The sequence below is a fragment of the Trachemys scripta genome, chromosome 18 (genome assembly GCF_013100865.1).
Source record: "Trachemys scripta elegans isolate TJP31775 chromosome 18, CAS_Tse_1.0, whole genome shotgun sequence".
Taxonomy (NCBI): Eukaryota; Metazoa; Chordata; order Testudines; family Emydidae; genus Trachemys; species Trachemys scripta.
This window is the reverse complement of record NC_048315.1, coordinates 3,464,199-3,491,495: the sequence shown is the minus strand read 5'-3', so window position 1 is coordinate 3,491,495 and position 27,297 is coordinate 3,464,199. Positions and strand designations below refer to the sequence as shown.

At 44.6% G+C, this 27,297-nt stretch overlaps 2 protein-coding genes across 3 annotated transcripts in view; one reads left to right on the top strand and one right to left on the bottom strand.

Moving 5' to 3' along the window:
* Nucleotides 1-1,995, top strand: part of EMC6 (ER membrane protein complex subunit 6) — an 8,732-nt gene extending 6,737 nt beyond the window's left edge. For both annotated transcript variants that reach the window (XM_034752715.1, XM_034752716.1), the window contains exon 3: nt 1,050-1,995. In XM_034752715.1, the coding sequence (XP_034608606.1) occupies nt 1,087-1,419 (333 nt within the window). In that variant the 5' untranslated portion in view covers nt 1,050-1,086 and the 3' untranslated portion in view covers nt 1,420-1,995. The remainder of the gene's footprint in view (nt 1-1,049) is intronic.
* Nucleotides 1,863-24,360, bottom strand: P2RX5 (purinergic receptor P2X 5). The gene is made up of 12 exons (XM_034752709.1): nt 24,097-24,360; nt 20,819-20,969; nt 17,302-17,373; nt 14,524-14,599; nt 12,741-12,837; nt 12,108-12,188; nt 10,715-10,853; nt 9,413-9,549; nt 8,548-8,641; nt 7,799-7,864; nt 6,410-6,492; nt 1,863-5,213 (listed from the first exon to the last, which is right to left on the bottom strand). Exons 1-12 carry the CDS (start codon nt 24,231-24,233, stop codon nt 5,105-5,107), a joined length of 1,242 nt encoding a protein of 413 aa, XP_034608600.1. The 5' UTR covers nt 24,234-24,360; the 3' UTR covers nt 1,863-5,104.
* Between the last annotated feature and the right edge of the window lie 2,937 nt (nt 24,361-27,297).

Here is a 27,297-nt window from a genome sequence, read left to right as displayed (position 1 = left end):
TATACCCACTTCTTCGTATGCATCCGAAGAAGTGGGCTGTAGTCCACGAAAGCTTATGCTCTAATAAATTTGTTAGTCTCTAAGGTGCCACAAGCACTCCTGTTCTTCTTTTTGCGGATACAGACTAACACGGCTGTTACTCTGAAACACACTCTCTGTCTCTCTCTCACACACACCCATACCTCCCAGCACATACTTGTATTAATGTTGTTACTACTTGGTACTTCCTGCAATGCACATATATTCTCTGTAATTTCAAAGAGTGTTATTTTTAGTGTTTTGACTGGTGTATGCATTTCATAATTTTTATTTCTCTTACACTTAAATTTAATTCTTTGAGTAGTGAGTTCTGAAATGCCTAACCTGTCCTGACTTGGAAGGATAAATTAATTTTTTTTAGACTCTTACTAAAGCTGGCCTAAATTTTTCTTACTGTAACAAGTAAATTTGTGTGCTGTAGACATACAATCGTGAGATTGGTTCCGTTTTGTTTATATGTGTGGTGTTAATGACTGTAAAGGGCTCCGAGGTTGAGATGTAAACTTACCTGATTAATGCAAGTTAATTTTATATTTACATAAAATCCAAGTGTAGACTACCTGATTTGCTTGAATGTTTTAGCAGCTTTTTGAATACCATCAGTTATAACAGCTAGTAGACATGTGAATAGCTCCTTGATTTCTTGTAGTTATTCAAAGACCACCACTTATTTCTAGTACAGATAACTGGGAATACAGTTTGTCCAAGACACTACTCATCAAATCAGTTTTTTTCAAAGGTCATGAACAATGTTCTGATGACTGATGCATTTCACATGCTGTCAGGCCTGACATTACCAAAATGGGCAACAGATTATAGGTACTCTTCAATTTATCAATTTACTGATGGTGATTTGTACTAAAGAGGTCAATTTCCAAGTAGCTGTGCATTTTTCACTTTCAGTTCCTGCTGTTAGTTATGGACAGGAGGGAAAAGAATTGTTCCATCCCATCTTCCCAAATAAAATGAAATTGACTTAGTACAATAGCTTGTTCTCTCCTTTGACCTAGTCTCGTTGGGAGAAAGACTTGACTCCAAACCAGAGCAATGGCTACAATGGTGGCTAAGCGAGAAGGGCCTCAGTTCATCAGCGAAGGAGCAGTCCGAGGGAATGCCGCCATTCTGGATTATTGCAGGACATCCGTTTCTGCCTTGTCAGGAGCAACAGCAGGAATTCTTGGCCTGACTGGTTTACATGGCTTCATCTTCTACTTCTTGGCTTCTGTCCTTCTCTCAGTGCTTTTGGTATTAAAAGCTGGACGGCGGTGGAATAAGTACTTTAAATCCCGAAGGCCACTTTTCACTGGGGGGCTTATCGGAGGCCTCTTCACGTATGTCCTCTTCTGGACTTTCCTCTATGGCATGGTGCATGTCTACTAAAAGAGTAATAACCACTTTAGCTGCAATGGGTTTTAATGAAATAGGAGGACTGTTGCCAAAAACTCATCTAAACAACTATGCCAGCTTTTTAAATTGTTGTTCACTGCTTGTATTGTTAAGGCGGTCAGTAACTTATGTCTGAGTACAAAACTCTGTAGTATTTGTCTAATTAAATTGAATGTAAAATGTCTTATAGAAAAGTCACTTAAATTGCTTCCCACACATTTATAAGTATATCCCATGAATCGCTAAAGATCACCATATGTCCACCATTCTTGGCTGATTTTATTCCTTTTACATTTTGCCTCTGTAAGATCAGCAATAGCAGCTTTATTTTACGTTGTGTTCCCACTGTCACCATCAGCATACAAGCATTGGTAAAAACAGTATCTTTAGCCATAAGCTTAATGCAATGAAATCCGAAAGGAAACACTGACACAAAGTTAGTTTCATGGTAATATGTAATTAAATGTACATGAAACTGGACAGAAGTATCTTATTTGTATGGATCCTTAGTGTAAGTGCTGTGATCCTGGGTACAGTCACTTTACAAATAGGAAATTAAAGTTACTAAAACATTTCAATCTCTTCCATGCATTGCTTTTGCAGAGCATACTTTTTGTAATGGCAGATATAAAAGGCAATAAGTAGTACAGTCATGAGTCACTGTTTTGGGTTTTTAGTGGTATTTGCACAATGCTTTCCACTGACATAATACTACATTATGCCAAAGGAAACCACAGTGTCCTATGAATCAGTATCCATTATAGCTAAAATGAACAAACCCACAGCCGGAGATCTGGAATAGACTCACTTAGTATTTCCCCAAACTTACAATGCATTATTGTGGTAATATATTTCATTTTCTGCAAGAAAATCAAGGACAGACTGAGCTGTAAACTGCAGCTTTCAGCTATAGGACAGGCCCTACAATCCCTCTTCATCAGTTTTCTGAGTGAGCGGGTATATAGTCTCTGCACTTGTATGGTGACAGGGCTCTAAAGCACACTTAGCAGTATTTCCATACAAGGATAAAACTGAATCAGCAGTAGCATTTTTGCAATTCACCCTATTCTGAAGCATAAATTACTAACCAGTGACACAGAACATTGTGTAAAACATTTTCCCACTTGTACTTTGAAATGCTCTTTTTAAATAGTCTGCCCTCTATTTTAAACTTTACTTAATATTGAAACAAAGTAGTTATATATGAAAGAGGGAAATTGACAATACTATAAATACTGTCTGCCACACTATATATTTACAGTCAATATACCTTTGGTCTCCTGCAAAATAACATGGTCTAGTTACTGAATTCCGTCAAAGCTATTTTTCTATATTGAGTCATGCATCTTTTAAACATGGGCATTTTAGTTAACTTAGATGGGCAGCTTTATTAATATACTTGTACTGTTCAAATGTTATGTATGCATTTCAAAACAAAATGGGGAAACCAGCATGTATATGGTTAATTATCTAAAATAATACAACATACAGAAAAGACATTATCCTACAATAAACAAATTCCATTGCTATATATTAACTCCAAGGAAAAATATCAAATTTTGTAAAAAGACTCCTGAGAATCTGATAGTTACTGTTTATGACTAATCTCTGTACTGACTTACCTTAAAAAAATATATATATAGGATGGGGATTGAGTTTTGTGATGGGGGACCTAAAGCCTTCAACTCAGGAAGTGGGTTAGGTCCTTTCTAACAAGGTAACATTATTTTGGCAAGTTAAAGTATTAGACTACAGAACAGGCCTAGCCTTGTTTTTATTTGTGATGAGCTGCTTGAGTGAATCATACGGTAGTAGGAGGTGATATAGCGTTGTATTATATTTGTTTCAGCTTCAAAAACTACTTAAGTATAGATGGTTAAGATTGAGTTATGTTGGCTTAGTTAAATTTACACGGTCCTGTTTGCATCAAGCCAATGCTGTCAGGTTTCACCTTAAAGTCAATCACCAGTTGTTGTTTTTGAATTGAGTGAAAAGCCTGACCCGGGGCTATTAATGTCATATTTCAAAGCAAGGCAGCTTAATCTTCATCACCTACCATTTTCATCCAAGGCTAGTGAGTCAAATTCATCCTAAGGAAGCACAGAGCCAAGTAGAATTGACTTTTGTGGTTTTGCTTCCTAGTATTTTTTCCTACCATTTTTGGGAAGTTATATCACCATCTGAATTTAGGTCATAGAGTTTTGTGAGTCAGAAACAAAGGCTCATCGTCCTTTCAAAAGCCGTGTAACCAAAAAAAAAGTTAAGTATTAGATTTCTAACTTTTAAATAAATCCTGTAACTTGTAGTAGGTTGGGAGATACAGAATGACGTGGGAAACAAAGTCCAATTGGTGCTATTCCTCTCCACACACCCACATGTCAAACTGTGGATAACAAAACAGACAGAGTAGCTGTCCCTGACTAGAGCTGCCTGATCCAGTAACTCTGACTATCCATTCCTACTGGCAGAAGCATCAAGTTCCTCCTTTGTCAGGAATCAGTAAGTAAGGTAGAGAGGATAATCATCCCTGAACCAAACAAAAAGCACAGTGACAATAAAAAGGAGTTGCTGAGAAAAGCATGAAACCAACTGGTCAATGAAGGGAGGCTTGGTCATTGAATGTGCTGTTATTGACAGATGCCTTGATGCACACTGTTAACACACTGAATATTTGATACTTTCTTTCCGTATTCAGCTTCCAATGGCTGTTTGTCCAAAAGAAAATTCAGACAAAAGTGTTAACATCAGGCCAGTATTAAAAGCATATGTCAACTTCCTTAGAAGCATCACCCAACTTGTTTCAAACTATTCCCCTGATCAGCTACCTGCTATGCCACACTATGCTTTCTTGTACCCCAAAATGTCAAGTTACCTGGACCAATTACTAGAGGACAAACTTCATCCCTTTACTGTAGGTTATTTTGGCATTTTTAAACACTAGATTTAACAAAAGTTCTATATTAATTTGCTCATGAGAGCTTTGCCAGGCCAACTGCAAATATCACTGAGCCTGGTTGGTTTTGGAGTGGGGTTGGTAAAGTGCTTCTATGGAAATAGGAGGATACCATGGTCTATAGAATAAGGGCTCTTCCTCTGAAAACATCTTGAGAGTCACTTTGCCTTTGTATGATGTTACTTGAATTACAGACAAATTGAATGGAACGCCGGATCTTATTTATCTCAGCACCAGCCCAAAGGATTTCAATCTGCTCTTACAGGTAGATCATACAGGACTTGGGAACTGGTGTTGCAGTGCAGCTGAACAGAAGGCGATTCTGGTTTCCCAACCTCAACTCTCCTAACAATGTCAAATGCCACGTGTCTTTGTCACTGACCTTTCACTAGCAGAAGCAATGCAGGGCTACAGAATAATGCTGGTTATCTATTTATGTGCATATAAAAATGTTGCCTGGTTTCTTCTACATTTTTCTTTATAATACAAAAGTTCTGTAGCAATGGCACAGGAGTCACCAGCTCAAGATAGGGAAGAGTGCCTTAGATCAGAAGGGGTGATATTTTTAGCAAACTGCTCTCTTGAACAGAATAGCTATAACTGACCTCTTCTCTGAGCATCCAAATGATACAATAGACCTGACCATGGCTGTCTCCACCTCAAAGTTTGGTTGCTGTGTTTTACCATTGTAGTCTTTATGGAACATGTTTTCCAGTTGACAGACCCTTAGGTCTCAACTGTCTGTAGTTGTCTCAGCTGCTCTAATGTAGCCAGCGATTCTGAGTTCTGGTTCCCATTCGCTGTTCCACCTGGTAAAGACTTTCTTGAAGTGGACCTGTGGGAACAAAAGGCAAGTAGGGCAGTACCTTACGTTTATTTACCTTGCAGTGAAGCAGAAGAGGAGTCTTGGTGGGACCTTCAGCATTTCCAAGAGACAGAGACAAAGAATGTTTAAACCATTGCTTCTGGAGATGGGTAAATTTCTCCCTGGCTTGGCTAATGGACAGAACTGAGCCATTTTCATAAGTAGTCTGTTTTGACTAAACTATAAGTGTTCATAACAAACGTTTGTTGTTTCAATGGATTGTTTTTTAAGGTCCATTTGTGCATCACAGAAGTTATGTTGATTTTTGCATAATGCCCACAATGGCCTCAGGGCACCTTGCTGTAGCTCTAATTGGAGCTCTGCACATAGCCACAGGCACAAATAACCTTATCTATTCCATGAAGCTCACACTGAATTTGTGATGTCAAGTCTTTTAGAAAAAAAATCTTTCCCACAATTTTCTGGCAACTTCATGATTGAAACAGATGGGTCAGTTGTTCCATTGATATAGATCTGTAAACTCCCTCTTAATTCAAGTAGATTGCACACAAATATAATCAAAAGGACCTTGGACGCTACATGAAAAATAAATGTCAACGTGATACTCAGACTTCAGGGTTCAAAGCAATGGAGCGCTGACACTGTGACAATGTTCTATTACAGGAACTGTGTACTCGAGGTTTTATCAGATGGACGCTGGTGCAGCAGAGTGACTCATTCTGCCATTCTCAGTTGGCTGAACTTCAGTGGCCCAGAAAATGGATCTACAGGGTTTAAGTCTGTCGTAACTGAGAGGACATGGCCCCTTTTGCATCCCAGCCAGGCCTACATTAGCTTAGCCCTGAAGCCACCCTTTAACATAGCAGCTCTCGGGCTGGAGTTCTGATTTTCATCTTTATAAGTGAAAGGAAAAGGCATCCAGGGCTTTTAGTAGTTGCCATTGATTCCATTTGGCATCATTATGGATGGAGAGCCAGGAGCCATTTGCAGCCTGAACAATGACACAGCAGCTTCCCTATTTCCCTGACTCCAGCAATGACTTATGGAGGGAGCAGCTTGGCTATACTCATCTGTATGCATGTAATTTCCTGGAATCAAATGCCCTCCTTCTGCAATTAAAATGTCCTTTGTTTCTATATTTCTGTCCATTTAATGATTGGACAGTATAATGCTACACACACAAATGCAACAAGAGTCCCACTTACTTCACTTCCTCATATTTTTTGCCTCGATAGAAGTTGCTCTTTTTCATCAGATACAGTAGCACCACGTCACAGAAGAAAGCCCCCTGCAAAATATTGGAGGCAGCACATTACTGTAATAAGCAACTGAAAGCAAATGCATAATCTCCCTGTAAAAATCCCCAAAGCCGCTACATTATCTTCCTCCCCATCTCTCCTGAAAACTCACCTGTGCTGTGAAGCCTACAAAATGTTTGACAATGGCTACTCTTAGCCAGTGTACCGTGACTGTTGCTTATTATGGTAATCATGATCCTCCCACTGTCACCTTGTGCTCTCGTTTGCGTATTGCAGCCACCTGTTGTCTCACATTCAGACTGTAAGTTCTTTGAGGTTGGGACTGTCTTTGCCTTATGTGTACACTGCACCTAGCACCTTGGGGTCCTGATTGGCAACTCTAGGCACTACTGCAGAGCAAATAATCATGTCTTCAATCCCAACCTTGCATGTGAAAAGCTTTAGCAAAGCAATTGTTTCCACTTTATGGGGCCAGAATATCCTAGGCTACTAGATATCACTTAATTAGATAGCTCCAGGGCATCTGAGCACCCACAACACCCCTGTGAGGCAGGACAATGGTATTATTTATCCCAGTTGTGCAGATGGGAAACTGAGGCATGGACAAAGTACGTGACTTGCCCAAGGTTCATGTTGGCATGGAAAACACACTAGGTTCACAAATATCAACATCCTCATTTTCTACATATGGACCAGGAATGTAATGAGATTCTATTTAGCTTTTATTCATTAACACGGCAATATGCCAATTTCCCTCAGGCGGAGTATCTTGCCCAAAGTGGTTTCAGACAATGGAACAAACGAGAAAAAAAAGACACCGAGTCACAATTCATAGGAGGCTTATTGTAAAGTTTACTCAGTAATAATAATTCAGTGATAATGGGATTAATCTTGCCTTGTCTAGGCTTTCACACCATAGTCATCACCATAGTATCTGAGCTAAGAGATGTCCGCATATCACAGCTGCTTCCTTGTGCCATGTGTTGCATCTCTCAAGTGCAATAGTAGATCTGATTTGCAGTGGGCAGTGGTTAAAGGAGGAAAACTGAAAGTCTATGGCACCGTTTATAAACTAAGCATTTATACTGTGCTCATTACTGCAGTGTCTATTCTCCCTACTGTGTTCTGCCATGCTGGGGTGCCCGCAGCACAAAGTGTATTAACTGATGGCTCCCTTCTAAAGGCACAAACCCAACCAATCAGCCTTTCTAAAGAACGTGACTATTTTTTCAGGCAAACTGTTTATCCTGGAAACATCTCAACCACAGGATTTGGACATGGTTCAGGTTCTGATACTTTTCTTTCATCCCTAAAGAGGATGATACATTTACTTACTGCACCCATAAGCGCGAGTCCTGAACCCACGTTGATTATCGTTGGAATGATGTTAAATTTACCTGCCTGAAAGAAATATAAAACACTTAGTGCTAGCCGAGCAGTTACCACAAGCTGAACTGATGGCCATAGAGTTACACGTAGGGTAAATTTGGCTCTATGCATGTGTTTGGTTAGCAGTACGTGCTAGAAGCCACCAGGCAGTGTTCCTGAGCATGCTTTGAGACTAGTGCTACATTCTAAGAGGCATATGTTTGTCTGGTAGCAGCCTGGCCCTGCTTGCCTTCCAGAGCCTGTGACGTCACACCAGACTAGGTCTCTCCTGAATGCTGATCCTCTTTCTCCAGCTCTACTCTCCTACTACAGTGGGTATTGGCAGGGAAACCAAATAATAGCTTCCATAATCCTCGCACTGCTGAACATCACATGGACCAGTTTCCTCAATGAGCATGAGAGGTGTAGAGAGGATCCTGCAGGCTGATATTGACTAATCTATTGATCTTACTTGGAGCAGCCCAGGGCATCCCTTCAGCTTCACTCCAGACTCTTTTCTTCCCTTTGTGTATCAAGTCAACTTGCTAGTGACAATGAAACATTGCCTGCCAAGAATCCTTCCCCATCACAAACAAGGGGGTGGTTTTGCCCTAGGGTTGCCCTTCCCCACTCTGGTGGTACCTACCCAACAACAAAAGTCTGACTCCACCCTTATTTCTTCTAGGACCAGAAATATCCTGGCATAGGCTCCTCACCTTGCCATTCACCATCACATCAAAGCGTATTCCGTAGGCTTTTATCAGTGTCCTGTACTCAACTCCTTCAGCATCCCTGTAATATTTGGCAAATCTAGAAAGCAAAGAATGCAAGAACATTGATTTTAACCCAGTCCCCTGCCTCCCTCATGTAAGAAAAAGTTTGAATTCGCCCTCTCTGTTCAAACCTAGGTATATTTCCCTTTAAAAATTTGGGGTATATTTGATTAACAAGCATGACCTTGTCCTAAACTTGAGGTCTCAGAGGAGCATGTGAATGGGTTCTGTATCAGCCAGTTCTTGACATCATGTTTCATTTCTAGCCTTAGCCAGACTAATGGGAAAGCCTGTCTTGGTGGGTAGCTCTAAGCCCACTGAAATCACAGTGATGGCCTCAGCGTACATTTCCTTATCATTAGAGTGGGAAACTGGAAGGTAAAAACCCTACACCTGTTCGATGTCATGACTGGAACCCAAGGATCACTCTCAGTGGCTGGCTGACCCTGGTGGGGGTGATGATGCAGGAGCAGTGCTTAATGCAGAATATGAAAGACTCAGCAAAACTCAGACAATCTTTGTAATTCTAGATTAGGAATCACTGCAAATACCTCAAGACTTCGGTGTCTGGAGGGTACTAGCTTTGGAGAGAGAGAGAGAGTGTGAGTGTATAAAAACCGTGATGAACATTTTAAAAGGCCGTATACTGGAGAACCGGCATAGGCGCAGCTGAAATACTTAGCCAGGAATAGTTAGAAACAGAATCTGATTTAACCTATGAGCTGATACTGTTACAGTGGCATTTTCAAGGGCCCCTGTGCCTGAGAGTTATACAGTGGTACCCACTCCCATCACTGCCTTTGATTACCTGAAGTTGTATCCAGAGGAGATGGATTTTTCTGCAAACTTGTTATCCAGACGGCTAAAAGAATAGTGAGGGTTGCATTCAGAAGCAGCTTTATCAAGATCACAGTCCCATTCAATCTGAATTCCTATCACACCACCCTTAATGAAAGAGAGACATGTTTTCAGTGTGCTTGTTTGTAGCTTGGCTTGGTTTGTTCATTTTTAAATCATGTCTGCTCCTCTGCCGAGTGTTCCTTGAGGGAGATAAAAGTGTAGTAGGCTCCCCTGGTCCTGAACTCATACTCAGATCAGGATGAGCCAAACTTAGGCAATTGAGGTGAATCATATTTTTCTACAGTCACCCTGGCTCTTCCCATGCTGGGCATCTGGAGACAGTTTCACTGACAGCTTCCTCACAGTGCCCTGACACCGACTCCAACCCCACCTAGAAGGACCCCCCCCCCCCCCCATCTGTACTCTCTGTTGTAATGAGGATTTTCATGCCCAGGGTGTTCATTAAGTTCCTATTAGCTGACGTGTTCACTTTAGCAAAATGGATATTTGTTCACTAAGGGTATAATTCTGCCCTGTGCAGAGGGCCAGCATGAGGTCTGTGTAGCACTTAACCCTAATTGTGTGGGGATTTGAGAGGGGCTTAGGTCTTGTGCTGGCTCTGTACAGGGGCAAATTTCACCCTAAGCACCAACAGTAAAATATTCTGTATTTCTTTGGACTTGGAAGCACCAGTCAATGGGGTATTCAGGAAAGCTACATTCCCTTTAGGGAGTATAGTTAAATGTAGTCCTTCAAGGGACCTGAACAAGAGCTCTGTGTAACTCAAAAGCTTGTCCCTTTCACCAACCGGAGTTGGTCCAATAAAAGATATCACCTCACCCACCTTGTCCTTCAAGGGACACTGTTAAAGCTTGCTGGGGCAGGGATGGTGACATTTTAACATGCAAGGTCCAGGAGTTCTTTACATAGATCCCAAACTGACATTTCAACAGTGTTTTAAAAAAAAAAAAATCCTGTGAGCAACTCATGCGCAGCCCGACAGTAACAAACCAGGGTGCTCAGCCAGACATGTACAAGGTACCCTGCAGTAACGCAGAAGTGGGCAGGTGGAAATACTTCAGTTCCATGGGGTTATTATAGGCAAGAGACAAGATGATTTTAAAGCTCAATGACCTGCCATAGTTCTGGAAATGAGAAGTCCTCATGGGGGGAGGGGAAGAGTTTTGGTCACTAGAAGGATATCAGCTTTTCCAGAGAGGAATGTTTGTTTAGCTGGTGCGGTGTATGGGAGAATAAGGAAGGATCATACCTCAGATGCCATGTCCTGAAAGTTGTTCCCAGCCCAGCTCACGAGTTTGCCCAGATGGAATATGGGGCAGTAAAGGTGCTGTGCACTGTAGTGGCAGTGTTTCAGGTAGGAGTCATTATCAGTGTTTAGCACATTAGTCCTGCATATGGGAAACAACAGAACCAGTCTGACCTTTCTCTTTGCCTGCCCTACAGAATAGGAAGATTCTCTTCCAAGGCCAAAGAGATGAGTCTCCTCTTCACCACCCATCATAATAATCCAATAGGACAGAAAGAGCATTCTTGCCACTAACCCTATTATCCTGTGAGCATCTCTGCAGCCACCCCCAATGAATGCATCCTGCTGTGCTTGGATGCAAACAAACCCCGAGCCTGCAAACAGATCCACGCAGACAGACTTATACCCATGCAGAACTGATGGCAAGATCAGGCTCTAAAGAAAGATCCATTTAGGCGGTGACTTTCGGAACCATACCTGGATTGTTCCTTCTGATTTTAAGCAGAGCCGCCCATTGCAATTCTATCTCGTGCTCTCTCTCATAACAACACGCTAGAAATGCACAACTGAAGCTACCCAGAGCGGTGATGTGAAAATGCTCGTTTCGAGAGAGGTTTCTGTAAGTAGAGCCACAGCCAATATCTCCTGTTCCTACCTTCACACCCATCCTTACAAGTGGAAAATTGAAAATCAGCATTTTCCACACAACTTGCCCAGGTTATTTCATTTTTACAGCATAATAATTTGGGGTGAAACCGCAAAATGTTCTTATTTTTTACCTAATTGGTGAAAACGCTATCCCCCATCAGCTTCCCCTAGCTTGGAGAGTTGGTTTCTTTCTAAATCAAGGCCCAAGTAGTCCACTCCCCTTTCCCCTGAATACTGCTGGTTGATGGACATGCTGGGTTTAGATCATGTAGGCTATTAGGTAGGCTGCCAGCCCAGTTGTACTCTAGGTGTGGGAGAGGAATACCCCTATTTTCATATACATGGGCTTGTTATTCAGTTAGATTAATAACAATCCTGTGATGGAAATTATGGGTCATATTCATCTCATTGGTCAGTGCAGTGACAGCTTGCATACATATAGGCAGACAGCTGTCAAAGATTACATTCCATGACTGACAGTCTAAATCCAGCCATTGTTTGGCTGGGAAGCTCTCACCAGACTGAAAATCTTCCCCTAAGCTCAAATCCTTCATTATCTTCCCTGCTCCTACATAGCCAGAAACCAAATACTGTCCTCCAGTTACCAAGGAAACAGTCACCATCCTAGATAGGAGTGCTCAGATCACATGCCCACATGCATTGAGGAGAAAAACACAGAAGCGATTTGGATTATTGACAAAAGAAAGATTGCTGAGAGAGAAAGAAACAGAGACAGGCAGACACTTACTTGGAGAATTTAAACTTAGGGAAGCGGATCGAGTTTTTGATATAAACGGTGAAGTTTTCTGCAGTCGCTAAAAGCGGTTTCCTGAAAGAGAGGGGGCAAAATTCTCTTGGCTTTATAGTCATTGTTCTTCTGCCCATTGTTTAGACATTTAATGGACATGTTCATGTAATAAGCAGAATTGGAGTCCAATCCTGCAGAATGCCCCCTGAAGACAGAGAAAGGGCTGCTGCTCCCAGACCCTTGGCTCCTATTGAGAATCAATTCTGTTCCACACTCTTCCCCTTTGGCCAGCCTACCTCAGTTATTGTGTTTTGTCAGTGAGTTGTTTGAGAAAAGGGCAGTGTTGGGGGAGTCAGGGAATAGCAAGGGCTGGAAGATGCCCTGCAAGAAGCATGTGCACCATCTTTAGAAGGAGCAAGGTACGGGCCCTCATGCAGAATTTCCTGCTTCCCTGGCACATTTTAAACATAGCAGATGTTTTCTAACCTCATGCGATCAAGCCAACGGGAATCTCTGCAAATACAACCCAGCGACTTATCTTCAGTTGCTTGTTAGGAAACAGAAGTCATGCTTCAAAATAAGACAAAAGCCAGGCAACGCATGCTCAGTAACAATGCAAGAAGGGGAACATACTTGGGCTTGGACTTTTTCTCCACCGGACACCACGCTAATATTTCACACGTCCCATTGGTGTTGCTCCCGACTTTCAAACAGCGGCCAGTCTTGACCCCTGTGGGGCAGACAAGGTCATGGAAAAGGTCACTCAAGGCTGGCACCTCCCTTTTCCCTGGCCCACTAGGGCAGATTAAACGTTACTTTGTCTTCATTGTAACCCTAAGTCCTCCCAGCTGTGAAATGTTCTCTCCCTGCTTGAACAACTGCTCTGTTGTTGCTTTTCTGAGCAGCCTCAGGGTATCTTGGCAGGGTGACTGTAAACCATTTGATTTAGCAGAGCTCCGTTTAAATGGGCTATAAACAAGTCAGTGATCTCAAATAAAGATGGTTGAGAGTGAAGTCACTGCTGCTCCCTCTCAGTTACTGACTGGAGACATCTGGGACCATGACAGTCCCAGCAGCTCAGCATGGTATTTGCTTTCATCTCCCAAGAGAACAGCTGTCCAACATGGCACATCCAGGGGTTCCCTTTCCTCCAAGGAGCCCTTGAGCCTTTGTTAATTGCTGACCTCAGTCTCAGGGCTCTTGGGGGGCACTGCTGACCATGCTATAATGCCCGGCTCAGGCTGGGCCTCCTGGTACAGTTGATTCAGTTTGGAAAAGCCAGGTCACTTTGGAATGCAAGAGCTGGGCTGCTGTGAATCATCAACCACCCTTTATAGCGCACACGGGGAGGAGGAACATCTATGGCTCAGGGCCAACAAGATGTGCAAGGATATGCAGTGAGACCCCCCCCACACCAAAAAACAAACAAACAAAAAAACCTCCTGGGGTTATGGCCCAGACCCAAGGTCACAGTCCCAACTGCTCTGGAGTGCCCAGGGCTCTTGCCCAGGGACAGCAATGGACACATCCTGTATCTTGCCATCTCCTGTTAAAAAGGGAGTGTTCCCGATATCATGTGTTGCAAATACATTTTCATCTTGTGTTCCTCCTTTGTCCCTCCCCTGCTGTGCACAGACCAAGTGCAGGAAAGCACAAGGACAGAATTACTCATGCTCTATCATTTCCCACTTCGCTTTCCTCAACCAGCCTCCAAAGAGTTTTGCTGACTGGCCAGGTCAGTGCCCAGGCCTTGCCACTACTCCAGCACACCTCTCCTCCACAGCTCTTTACCCAGTTACTCATGCCACATGCCTTGGGCAACTTCTCTTGAGCCAGACTCCCAGCCTGCTGCATTCAGAGCCAGAGACATGCTGTGAAATCTCTGCCCTGGGGAGATCCTTGGGGATTCTGCAATACATTTAATGCCAAGCATCAAGAATCCTGTTAGGCCCAGTCTAGGTGCCTTAGCCAGCTGACCCTGCCCGGCTGCTGCTACCAATGGTAAAATATGTTATTAATGTAATTTATGTCAGCTTCGTGCTCATGAAAAGAGAAGACTAAGAACACTGGTTAGTGCAGGTGTGGCACCTGATTTCCCCACAGCTCTGCTGATGCATCTCCATCCTGCAGGACCCCCAGCTTCTAGTCCTGGGTCCACCTCTATGGCCACTTTCTCAAGCTCTCCCAAGGCACTTGAATCCTGACCTACTTCTCACTGAGAGACTCCCATAAAGCTCTGCCAAGACACCTCAGTCCTGACTTGCAACACCCCCGTTATTCTGAGACAGGGACTCCCATAAATCTCTCCCTCCTCCTCCAATCATCTTCTCAAGCTAAGTTCTTAAGTAGAGAACTGTCTTCCTCAGAAGGCAAGTTCATTGCACAAGAAGTGCAGGGGGATGATCTCATCTCTTACCATTGCCAGCTATCACAGCTTCCCCCGCAGGGCAGTCCCTGTTCTTGCTGCACAGTGCGTCTCGAATGCCAGTACTCTGCAAAGCAGATGATTGCAGCAAGTAAGGCATGTGATAGAAAGCATGATGTGCTTTCACTGGAACGCTCCTCCACGTAGAACTTCATGTACCCGCCACCCCAAAAACACTTAGATTTGCATTGTGGGGGTGAAGAACTAACTGAAAGGGATACATCTGAACTCATGTCAGCCTCCCAAAATTCACTCATCCACTCAGGCTGGATGAACAAGTTTTTTGATAGGGGAGTAAAATATTACGTTTTTCTTCCTCCTCATCACAGTAATAGGGTGAGACTTTCAAAAAATACCTAAGTCATTTAAAAAACAACAAAGAGTCCTGTGGCACCTTCTAGACTAACAGACGTCTGTTAGTCTATAAGGTGCCACAGGACTCTTTGTCGCTTTTTACAGATCCAGAATAACACGGCTACCCCTCTGCTACTAAGTCATTTAGAAACTTGAGTCCCTTGTTCTCCTAGGTCATGTAGGTGCTTCAGGAAATCCCTAAATTCTCTCTGGCATACTTCCATGAGGATTACAAGAATGATTTCAGTAGGGTAATTAGGTCACCTTTACAAAGAGCCACCGAGTTCATCCCTTATGCAGTGGGGATAACATATAAAATATAATTGTCCTGGAGGAAATTTATAGTTTAACAAATGGGTGTGCATGCTAGCACTCAAGAGCAGCCCTGCAGTAACAAACCAGTAATGTACCCAGGGACTGGGTCTCTGTATCATGTTATTTTTTATGCAATGCCAATCACTAGCATCTGAACAATTGTGTGAGAGAAAAACAGATTGCACTCCCTGGCTCCCACAGGTTTTAAATTAAATTAAAATTAAATTAAATTAATGGAGATATCCCATCTCCTAGAACTGGAAGGGACCTTGAAAGGTCATCAAGTCCAGCCCCCTGCCTTCACTAGCAGGACCAAGTACTGATTTTGCCCCAGATCCCCAAGTGGCCCCCTCAAGGATTGAACTCACAACCCTGGGTTTAGCAGGCCAATGCTCAAACCACTGAGCTATCCCTCCCCCTTTCTAAAAACAAGCAGGAGGAAACAAACTATCATTAAGATGATGGGATAATGCCACCTTTGCTTTAATCTAAAAACTTTCTCACTCTGAAATAAAGCAGAGACATCCTGTTTGATTGGACACATTCTTATTCCTCTTCCATCTCTGCATGCTGTGTTAGCCTGGCCACTTGAGGGCAGTGTTGTTTTACCCAGCTAAGCTCCGTTGTCTGGCAGGGTGCTTAATTTCAGATGACCTCTTCAGACAGATATGGAGCCCAGCCAGAGGAAATGACGGTCATTAACTAGACCTCAGCCCTGAGAGCTTGTTACCAACACACTGGCTTTCCCAACTGCCTGATGGGTTGACCACTGCTGGTGTTTGCTACAAAAATTGGCACAGGATAGGGCAAAGTTAGTAAGGATGCTGGTGAGATGATAAATAATGAAGCAAAACATTTCTACATGTTTATGACCGACAGCAGCCCGCCAACTCAGGCTCTGGGCACTACTGAACTGGGACTCCTCTGAGTCTTTTATGATAGGACTGGAAAGAAATCCTGTTCCTTGCCTAATTTAGGACCCAATCCTGAAAGGTGCTGAGCAGGAGTTAGTGGGAACTGCGGGTGTTCAGCACCTCTCAGGTTGGGGCCTGTAACAGGGGAACTGTCCCCTTTAAGGCTAGCAGGGATCAGGGGTCAGGTAAGTGTTGTGAGAGAGGAAGTGATCTCGGGGAATAATTAGAGTTTGCAGAAAACCCAGAGTATTGTCTCTTGTAGTGTAGGATGGGGACAGGCTCCCTCTCTCCTAGCCAACCAAGGCAAGCTCTGGGAAAGAGGGCAGGAGACATTGTGCGATGGACACATAGCGGAAGGACTGCTGCCCTCTGCCTGCCCAGCGAGAAAAGGACTGAACTACAAAGCTGGGGGAAGCTGGTTTAAGGCTACAGCACACAGGCCCCAGGAGATCATCTGTGGGTCTCCTGAACAAAGGAGAGGAAGCTTGTTTGAATCAGCACATAGGCCCCAGGAGGAGGGCTGGGGAGTCCAGAATGAAGGAGAAGGGTTGTTGGCCCAACGGGCTAAAGGAGTTTGTATTTGGGAGAAGACTAAATAGATAAGACCTCACAAAGGGGGATCCTATTTTAAGTATTCCGGCCTGACTGTAAATTATTGTAAAGAACTAATAGGGATATAAGGCTGGGTGCCTGCAGGGTTACCTCACGCCATGAGGGGGTGCTCTGAGACCACCCCTGGCTACGGGCTTGTTCTTCTGGCATTACTGCAAGAGTCTTCTCTACACAAAACCCAGGATTGTTTCATTTGGACTCCACTTGATCTCCTCATATGACCACTCTCCCTTAGCTAAAAGGTTAACTTTCTCTAATGACCGTACGCTGTTATGGCCTGATTTCCAGTGGTGCTGAGGTCCTGCACTTCTCATTGAAGTCAATGGAGGATGTAAAGTGCTTAGCACCTCTGAAAATTAAGCCAGCTGATTCTGCCCTCCCCAAGGCCTAATCCCCTTCTTCCCTTGTCGAGTTACTCTTGTACAGGCCTGAGAGAACCCCTGCCTCCCAGCTACATTCATAGCCTCTCAAGTATTCAAGTTTCTCAACTTTCCTCTTTGTCCATTCGTATCCATATTTTTTGGGGGGGGGGGGTAGGAGGGGAAGTCAAGGAAGTGGGGGCAGTTCTTCCTACCTCAGGGCACGTGTCCTGCCTTTGGTTTGGGGTCACAATCAGATTTGTCATAACGAAGAAAATGTTTTCACCCTAAAAAAAAAAAAAAGAAGAAAAGAAAATTTATAAGCCCTTTTTAACTCCTAGGATCTGCTTTAAAACATTAGTGCTAATAAGAAACCATCACAGCATAGGTGTTGTTTTATAATAATAAAACCTAGTTCTGATCTAGCACTTCTCAGGTGGTAGCGTCTTCAGCTGATCAGTCTTCCCCACTAATCTGATTCAGTCCATAGTTTAGGAGGCTTCTGGTCTTGGAATCCTCACTGGCACAAAGGGCTTGTCTACACTGGCAATTTACAGCACTGCAACTCTCTCGCTCAGGGGTGTGAAACCCCCCCACCCCTGAGCACAGCAAGTTTCAGGGCGGTAAAGTGCCAGTGTAGACAGCGCACCAGCACTGGGCGCTATTCCCCTCGTGGAGGTGGGTTTTTTTAGAGCGCTGGGAGAGCTCTCTCCCAGCACTCTGCCGTGACTACACAAGCCCCGTTAAAGGCTGCCGCAGCAGCGCTTTAGCATTGCCAGTGTAGACTAGCAAGTAATGCCTTCTACCATCTCCAGGTGACGAGGAGACTCCGTCCCATCCTGGCAGGCAATGACCTGGCCTGTTATACACACCCTGGTCACATCTCATCTGAACTACAGCAATGGGATAGACCTGGGCATGAAGCCTTCTGTGCTTAAGAAATGCCAACTCTCCTCCACTCTATCTACACTAGCCTCCTATAGAACAGCAAGTCAAGGTCCAGGTCTTGGTCCTTATCTTCAAGGTGCTCAACGGCCTGTCTCGATAAGTATGTATAAAGGAGCCTAAAGCTCCAGGATAAGGACTGTGGTCAGCAACTCCACCCCTCAGGCCCGATGGAACTGTCCGCCACACAGGTAAGACTTACCTGTGCAGGAGACAGTGCTTCTTTGGGGGCTGGTCCCAGACTGTGGAATGAACACCCCCAGAACCAAGGACCATCCCAAATTCTCACCACCTCCTGCTTCAAATGCCATCTGCAATTCTCCGACCTGCCTTCTCCAATATAAACTCAGAGCAACAGGCACATAAAAACAAACAATCGCTACCAAAACAAAATGCTCCACTGCACATACAATTCTCCCTGGAGAGAGAGGATGGCAGAAAGGCTAAACCATGTGCATCAGATGTTGGTCACATTGCTTAATGCACTACTGGAGAGTGCTCAGACACTATAGTGATGGACGTGGGATAAGAACCTATATAGGATAGAATAGATTTGAACTGCTGCAGTGACATACAGACACAAGCATCCTGGTTCTGTATTATTAATGGCATTGGCTAAATACGCTGGAAGAGATGTTCTATATCCACACCAGGGAGGGGTTCTGATGCACTGTGTTTGCCGATGGAATACACTTTATTTAGTGGAACATTACTTGGCTTTTAAAAATACATTTGGCTTTAACATCACATCCTGTTTTGCTGCATCGATTATTGCTGGGGCCAGCAACCAGCAGCATCTGGGGCATTTGGGAGAGGGTTTGAGTGAAATGCATTAACTTTGAACATAATCAAGAGGATAAACCAAAAGCTCTGGAGACCTAGGGAAGCCGCATTTACCAGCTCCGTTCACTCTCCTTTCAAAGTACAGTCCCTTCTTGTGTGCCATATACATTGGCCAAACCGGACAGTCTCTACGCAAAATAATAAATGGACACAAATCTGACATCAGGAATCATAACATTCAAAAACCAGTGGGAGAACACTTCAACCTCCCTAACCACTCAGTGACAGACTTGAAGGTGGCGATTTTGCAACAAAAAAACTTCAAAAACAGACTCCAAAGAGAGACTGCTGAACTTGAATTAATATGCAAATTAGATACAATTAACTTAGATTTGAACAGAGACTGGGAATGGTTGGATCATTACACTAATTGAATCTATTTCCCCATGTTAAGTTATCCTCACACCTTCTATGGGTCATCTCGATTATCACTTCAAAGGTTTTTTTTCTCTCCTGCTGAGGATAGCTCATCTCAATTGATTGGCCTCTTACAGTTGGTATGGCGACTCCCACCTTTTCATGTTCTCTGTCCATATAAATATCTTCTTTCTGTGTGTTCCATTCTATGCATCCGATGAAGTGGGCTGTAGCCCACGAAAGCTTATGCTCAAATAAATTTGTTAGTCTCTAAGGTGCCACAAGGACTCCTGTTCTTTTTGCGGATACAGACTAACACGGCTGCTACTCTGAAACCTGACATAGTAACAGGGCCAGTGGCAAATCCTGGTGCATGACTCATGTTGAAAATAACTATCAGTGTCCCTGCCTGGTTCATGCGGATGGGCGTACACACCCGACACCAGGTCCAGTGGGCATGAAAGTCCTGGACACCACCTAGGGCGGACAGAGTTTCAGGCAGTGCAACCATTTACCACACAGAGTCTTATTGCGCGTTTCATGCCGAGTGTCTGACTGGAGGCCACGTTTTTCACATTAGCAATGAGCTTTGGTTGTAAAGTCCGGGTGGGCTAGTGAGCAGAGCAGAGCACTGGTGCCAAATCTGAGTGAGTACAGACTGGGGCACGAGATGGAAGCTCTTATTGGCATGCGCATCTTCACTGGATAGAAAGGGTAGCAACAGAGGGACTGCATCATGCTGCCACGCACATTGCTCTTGCTTTACTGTCCTCTGCACTGCCTCAGCGTTTGCTGTCTTGTAAAAGTCTGTCACAGACTGGGAAGGGTCAGACTTTCAGCCCTGTGCCCCTCCGCACCCTTTTTTTTTCTGCACAGGCTCTTGTGCCCATGCAACTGACTGTGCAAGCAAAAGTGGACGTGCAAACGGCCACTGGTGAGTGCAAGTCGGATAGCTCTCAACCCAGTCCTCACTTATCCAGTATGTGCACTTACAAGGGTTGCCCCCAAACAGGGGCCAGCCCACATCTGCAGGTACAGCTGGCCAAGGAAATGGGCATGTGTGACACTTGAATTAATCGAGCAAGGAGCCAGGAGGGTTAAACCAGAGCAACTCATATACTCAGCGCCACCATCATCTGATTCCTCCGCCTCCTCCTCTGGGCTTCCCCCTCAGATAGGCACTGCATTTACTCATGCCTGCTCTGTTCAGGTAGAGCCTAATCCAGGATGTTGCTTAAGCATGTGCTTAACTTTAAGCAGGTGAGCAGTCTCAATTAAGTCAATGGACCACTCACCTGCTTAAATTTAAGCACGTGCTTAAATGCTTTGCTAGATCAGCACCCTGGCCTGACATCCATCCAAGGCCGAGAGGAGGCTGGCTGAGCGTTCGCTGGAAAGAGCTAAAAGGAGGCACAGAGCTGAGATTTTCTGGTAGCCCCTCTCCTGGGCATTCACAGAGCTACAGGGACTGGCAACTTCATTCCAGTCACCAATAGTGACCAAGCAGGAATTAGCCCCCAGTCTTTCTAGCTAAAGAAAGTGAGGAATAAAGCAAAGGGGACTCAGCAACAGAGCCGCTGTGCAAACCTGTGGGGGAATGACATAGTCGGCGACATCCCACAGCCTCTCTCCCAGCTCCGAGGTGTTGGTGAAAGCCACACCCTTCAGCTTGGTGATGACGGAGCTCTGGATGGAGGTGTCCGAGTCCTGGTAGCCTTTCTTGACGACAAATACCCACCTGTGAACAACACAGCAGGCAGCAGCATTAGCCAGGATGGCCAGCCGAATGGACCAATGTGGCAAGTTAGCTAGAGAAGGGTTGTGCCAAGGTAAAGCACAGTTCAAGGGTAAATCAGAATATACAAGTGATACCAAACCCCTCTCAACCACAGCTCCAAATTTAGGTTAAGCCCTTTGATGCAAGTCACCTGTCCAGCAAATCCTCTAATGACCTCAACTCCTAAATGTTTCCAGTGCACCCAAAACACTGTGGCTAACAGAATATGCAGCACTTTCCATCCATCAATCTCACAGCACTTGCCAAGGGGTCAGAGTATCATTATTCTCATTCTACACGTGGGGAAAAGTGAAGGGAAGCAACTTGCCCAGCATCACACTAACTCAGTGGCAGAGCTGGCAATACAACCCAGGCCTCCAGACTCCAGCTCCCCTGCTCAGCTGGCCATCCACAGCCAGGTCGAGGGGGTGGTATTGCATATATAGTCCAAGCCCAGGTAATTCTTACCCAGGCAAAGCTCCCATTGACTTCTGTAGGAATGAGTGAGGGCCCTCGCTCTATCTGTTAGTATCATCCTGCTCTGCTATATACCTGGGATTTACCGACTCCTATTACAGATGACATTTGTTTTGGGAGAGTCATTTTTGGCATCTGGCAGATGTATTTACTGGAGAGACCCACGCAGCCCCCAGGACTCTGCCTGATCACACAGATAAATAATATGCATTTTATAACCTGCCACAAAATTCCAGCCCTGCAGCAGGTCACTGCTAGGGAGATGCAGCCCAGGAAGATGGGCAGGGATTTTGCTTACAGAAATCAACAGGGAATATTCCCATTATCCTGGAGCCGTCACCTCAGCACCAATGCCATCTTCTGAGCAACACGCGTACCTCGGATGGCTCAGACGCTGCCAGCATGAGGAACAACTCTCAGTGTGTGGCACAGACCTTCCTCAAGAGACTGGGAACATGAGTCCCACCCACCAAGACACTATGTAGCGAACAGGAGTCCTCAGACCCAAGGGACTGGAAGCTGAACCTGCACAGCTGAGGAGGGATCACCCCTGCAGCCCTCCTTAGCATGGCCACCCTGCATAGGCCTCACCACCCCAAGCTGGGGCTGGGCTGAAGCCCTTGGCTCGGCTGCGGCCCCAAGTGGTAGGGCTTGGGCCCTGGGCCCCAGCAAGTCTAACACTAGCCCTGGTGAACCCATTAAAACAGGGGCGCGACCCAGCTTGTGAACCCCCGCACTAGGCCCATCACAGTCTTAAACTGCTGTCCCGTCCCCTCTGATTTCTCCTTCCCGAGCTAACGAATCCTCGGCTTTGCAATCTCTCACTGCACACCAGAGCTCTAACTAGCCTCCCTTCCTGATTCCCACCACGACCCAACGGTTTGGGGGGGAATGGAGATGTAAAGCCCTTGCAGAACTGAATGAGGTGCCTGCCAGCTGTCAGTCACCCCGACAGTGTATCAGGGAGAACCTCAGGCAAGCTAAATGAGCAGGTTATAGACTGCAGGTTTCACTGGGCGGGGAGCAGGCAATGTCTGTAGGAACCCTTGGAATGCACCGAGCACTGAGCATGCCACTGAATGCAGCAAGTGCAAGCAGCTGCCATGAGGGGTGGGGATAGCAACATCACATGCCTGACTCATGCCTGCTTTTAGAGGCAGAGTAAGAATAAACCAAAAAAGTCCCCCCACCCCTTGCAAATTCTCAGACTTTCTCGTCTTCCCAAGAAAACCAGCTTTTTGCCGTGTGGACTTGACAGTGACCCGGTTCGAGGCAGGTCTGTAGTTCCCCCCATTCGAATGTGACAGGGCATCCGGTGTGGGCAGATGTGCCCGAGCTCCAGGGCTGCTCATCTGAATGCACACTGATGAATAATAAAATCATCATACTAATGCCATTGATCACTGTGCCTGAGATGCAAGCCCAGCCTAGCAGCAAAGGGGTTAACACAACAATCACATTCAGTTATACCGTACTACAGAGATGCATGGGGCTATGCACACCAATGGGAACAGCCCATTCACCTAGTGTTTTCAATGTCTCCCAGGCAGAAGTCACTTTAGTATCCTCTTTTCTCAGGGGAGGGGGTATCATAGCTACAGGATTCCTCCTTTAATAGCTCACACAGGCCAGGCTTCTGAGACCCATCCCTGCTCTGCTAACCAATGTACACACAGACAGCAACTGTGCACCGTTCTATAAATAAACCCAAGCGGCAGAGTGACTCTGCTATATTTATTCCGTTTTGGTGCGGGGGCACTCAAAGGACAAACAGCTAAGCTGGTGTTTTTGGTTGGAGACTCTTACAAATAGCATCCTGGATCATCCTGGGAAGCCCCTGACACTCCAGGAGGAACAGCACACGCATTACACATAATTCATCAGCCTGTTGGGACATGGAGCTTGGTAATTCAGGGCCTGATCCTGTGAGGCGCGAAGCATTGAGTTCAATGAGAGATGAGGGCGCTCAGGATGTTGTAGGACTGGATCCTCTCAGAGCAGTGCTGGAGCCGTCACCATGCCAACCAGTCCTGCTCTGAATCGACACGCATGCCACCTCTCTCCGCATTCCCATCCCTGCCCCCTATTCTGGCTTGCTCAGCAAAGGAATTTGCCACTCAGTACTGGCCCGTTTTGCTCTCAATTCAATCAGACAGCTACTATCACACCCAGAATCCTGCATTTAACAGAGTCACACAGAGTCAAACCTCACCTGGCACATCCCGAGCGTCAGCAATAACAGCCACAAACACTTCAGCTTCTAATAGAGGTTAGCTACAGTGGCTTGGGACCATAATTACAGAATACTGAAATAAGGATAAAAATAATACATCATAAGGCAATAGTAACATTTGCTCTATTTTTAAACCTAATGATAATCTTAAATGGTAATGGGGGAGGGGAAAGCTGAGTCTTTCTACTGGGAGACTCTAGATATTAGCCTCTTACATTACACAAAATCCCTATTTTGATCAGGAAATTCAAGCATTCATATTCAGGCAGGTAAAGCATTATAGAGCCTGTACATACGGTCCCTCGTAACAGCCAGGGCACCAAGTTCCATTGCAATGTAACAGTATCATATGCACAGAGTGACCCTGACCGCACTTACCCCACCAGGTAAGCCAGGATGGACAGCTGCACCACTCGATAGAGAATTCCCACCTTCTTGTTCTTCGCAATGACATATTTTTCGGTTTTATAATCAAAAAGCGACAGACACAGACCCTTCCAACCGACCTGCCCCATTCTCCCTGCTCACTCTGCATCAGTGACAGATTGAAAAAGCAGCACTGGACTATTCACACGTGCTTTGCATTGAAACCTGATCACACCAATCCCCGTAAAAAACTGCCTATCTCCACCCTCCTTCTCAGCTGCTGTCAAGCAAGCAGAAGCACCTTCCTTAGAGCCAGCACTGCAGTAACAAGAAAGGGATTCTCACTGACCTCCTAAGCAAAGAATTCACCTGCCCAGGCACAAATCCCTGATAAATTCTGTCAGCCCCAGAAAGTGCTGGATTCTCTCATTCCTTTCCCCACAATCCAGAAACAATGATCATTAAAACAGATTTAGGGATGAGCCTTTAAAACCAGAGAGCTGTATTCTCTTTCTCTCTCAACCTGAGTAGCCAAATCCTAAAGTCCTTGCTCACTTTTATTCAGTCTTTATTCTGGCAAAACTCTCACTGACTTCCTTGGGAGTGTGCTGAAGTCAGGAGAATTTGGCCCATCTGGAATAATCCAAAATCTCACCATGGCAGAAATGCCCTCCCCCCAGCACAAAGAGCAATGTAGAAGACTAACCTACAGATTCTATAAACACAACAAGGAGTCCGGTGGCACCTTAAACACTAACAGATTTTATGATTGTCTGTAGCAAGTGGCTAAACAACTGGAGTTGAAAAACATAAAAATAAATATGGCCAGGTTAAAAACATATTTTTAGAAAAGTAAATAATTTTACTTATATTACAATCAGCACCTTGGGTTACCAAACCAAAGTATTTTAATCAACTGATAGATTTTATTGTACATTTGGTAGGTCAATTATTCGCACTAGTTGATGAAAATAAACTAGTCAGTGTCTAGTCAATATCATTTTCGAACTGTCTAGAAGAATGTTGCAATACCAGGTCTGCAGACAAGCAGGGGAATGGTTATTTGTTTTTAAAATGGCTGTTTCGGATAGAATAATTTAAAAACAATAATGGAAACATTTCTATAGGTCTTAGGTTTTAGAAAAGCTTATTTTTCACAAGGCTTAAATGTTGGTCCAAATGCATACCCTGAAAATGCAATAAAAACTCCCTCAGCAATTCTCTCTCATTCTGTTTTCTCCGGCAGCAGCTATCGCCATTGTCCTGCCCCGAATCAAGATACAAACACGACACTGTGGATGAGTTTAATTTTCCATTTTGGGGTCTTAAGATCCATATACTATTCTTATACTCTTCCAATTGTTTTTTCCCCATTTGCATGATGCTCTTTTCTATGGCAATGGCTTGAGACGGACCAGACTCTGGTTGTGGTAAAACAAGCAGCCACCAGGAAGACACACAGTAGAACACCACTCCAACTCTGACCTTGTTTATAAACTGGAAGAACTTGCAGCTGGGGCAGCCTTATAGATCATGAGTGCTGGGAACTCAGGCCAGTCCCAAAATAGTCTCTGCCAGATGTTAACTTTCTGCCTGATTCTCACTTCACCCTTTTCTGATCAGCCAACTTTGGGCCTCAGAGGCACAGCAGCTGGGATAAGAGAGTCTGAGGCTTTCTAGGAGCTCCTGCATCAAGTAACTGACCAAAACAGGGACACTTTTCTGAAGGAGGGAGTTACAGATGGGGATCAGATTGGTTATTGAGATGATGGGAGGCAGAGAACATGACGCATGTAAATGGGAGTTGCCACATATTTTCTCTATCTAGGACACTGCTGTACCCAACATTGGTCCAGAGCTGCAGATCTTGGCAAGGGACCAACACTCATGGCTGAGGCTCCCTCCTTAGTGATTTTTCCTTCTTCACACAATGTGATATTTTTAGGATGGAGAGAGATGGCTGCTCTAAGACTACAGGATGTGCACACTGAAATATAAAACAGGGTGAAAAATAGCAGCATGAGTGCAGCGTGCTGGTTCTCTCTGGAGAGGACGTTTGGTTGAAATAGAGCGCAAAGACAAAAATACAAGTGTAATCTGCCAAGGCAGAATTTTCTAAATATAATCCATTGGATTTCTCCTCTAATTCTGCCTGGGACTTTGCAGTCAGTGCTGTGTAACATAATGAAAATCAGAATCAGGCGGCAAGTTGCCATGGTTATAAAAAAGTAAAAGGATTTTTTTTTTAAATCAGAGGTTTGAAAATAGCATTTGAAATTTGATAAAATCAACTGCAACCTTTGTCCTTCTCACTAGTGTCGACCCAAATTGGTCATGTCCTTGAATCATGGGGTCTGTAAAGGAAAAGGAGACAGAATCCCAGAGAAACACTGAAAAGGTGTTTGGAGCATTTTTACCTTTTGAATCATTTCTTTTTTTCCTTGTAGTGTTGAACCAACAGGACCAATTCCACCTTGGCTGGCAAAGTGAATTATTTTATCTCATTCCCAGAGGCTCTTGGAAAAGGAGCACCTGGAAATATCTTCTGGCATCTCCATGCAAAGTGAGTGGCAACACGCCATAAAAACTGGGATTCCATCTCTCCAAGGGGGCACCCAAACCTGCCTGCGAGGGTGGGGAATGGGAGCATATCCAGGTTCCAGGAGACAGTCAGGTATTTTCTGTTTGAGTTATCTCCCCGATCCTGCTCTCATTAAACTAAATGACAAAACACCCATTGGCTTCCAAGAGAGCAGAATTGAATCTCAGCTCTGTAGCTTGCTTCCCAGTCTTGTTAATACTCTGGTTTGGTGAAACAATACCCGTGACACAACTATCTCTCACCAACAGCTGTGCTGATACCCTTTAATTATGTACAAGCTGACCCAACCTAAAGAACAAGCTACCTTACAGTTCACCGGCTTTCAGGTTACATCATGTCCTCATTCTTCCAGTGCTCTCTTAGTCCTTGAATTATCTGTATTGCATGTAGCACATTCTACAAGGCCTTTTTACCATGACCGGCTTGAGTACTTGCTACTTCCCCTCCCCCTTCCCGAGGATCCAAGGTATCAGTGGAGAAGGATTGTGAACAAATGATGGGGAAATTTCGTGGCGCTGAGGAAGCTCTCATAAGACAGTGCTTGAAGGATTAAACTGCTGGCACTATATCAGGAAACTGAAATGAAATAAAAATACACACAAAAAATCATT

Excerpts from the sequence above, each read along its gene's own strand:
- P2RX5 (XM_034752709.1), bottom strand. The coding sequence starts at position 24,233 with ATGGGGCAGGTCGGTTGGAAGGGTCTGTGTCTGTCGCTTTTTGATTAT. Across the intron at positions 10,854-12,107 it reads CCTAAGTTTAAATTCTCCAA|GACTAATGTGCTAAACACTG; the intron begins GTAAGTGTCTGC and ends TCCCATATGCAG. Across the intron at positions 7,865-8,547 it reads ATGTGATGGTGAATGGCAAG|GCAGGTAAATTTAACATCAT; the intron begins GTGAGGAGCCTA and ends TATTTCTTTCAG.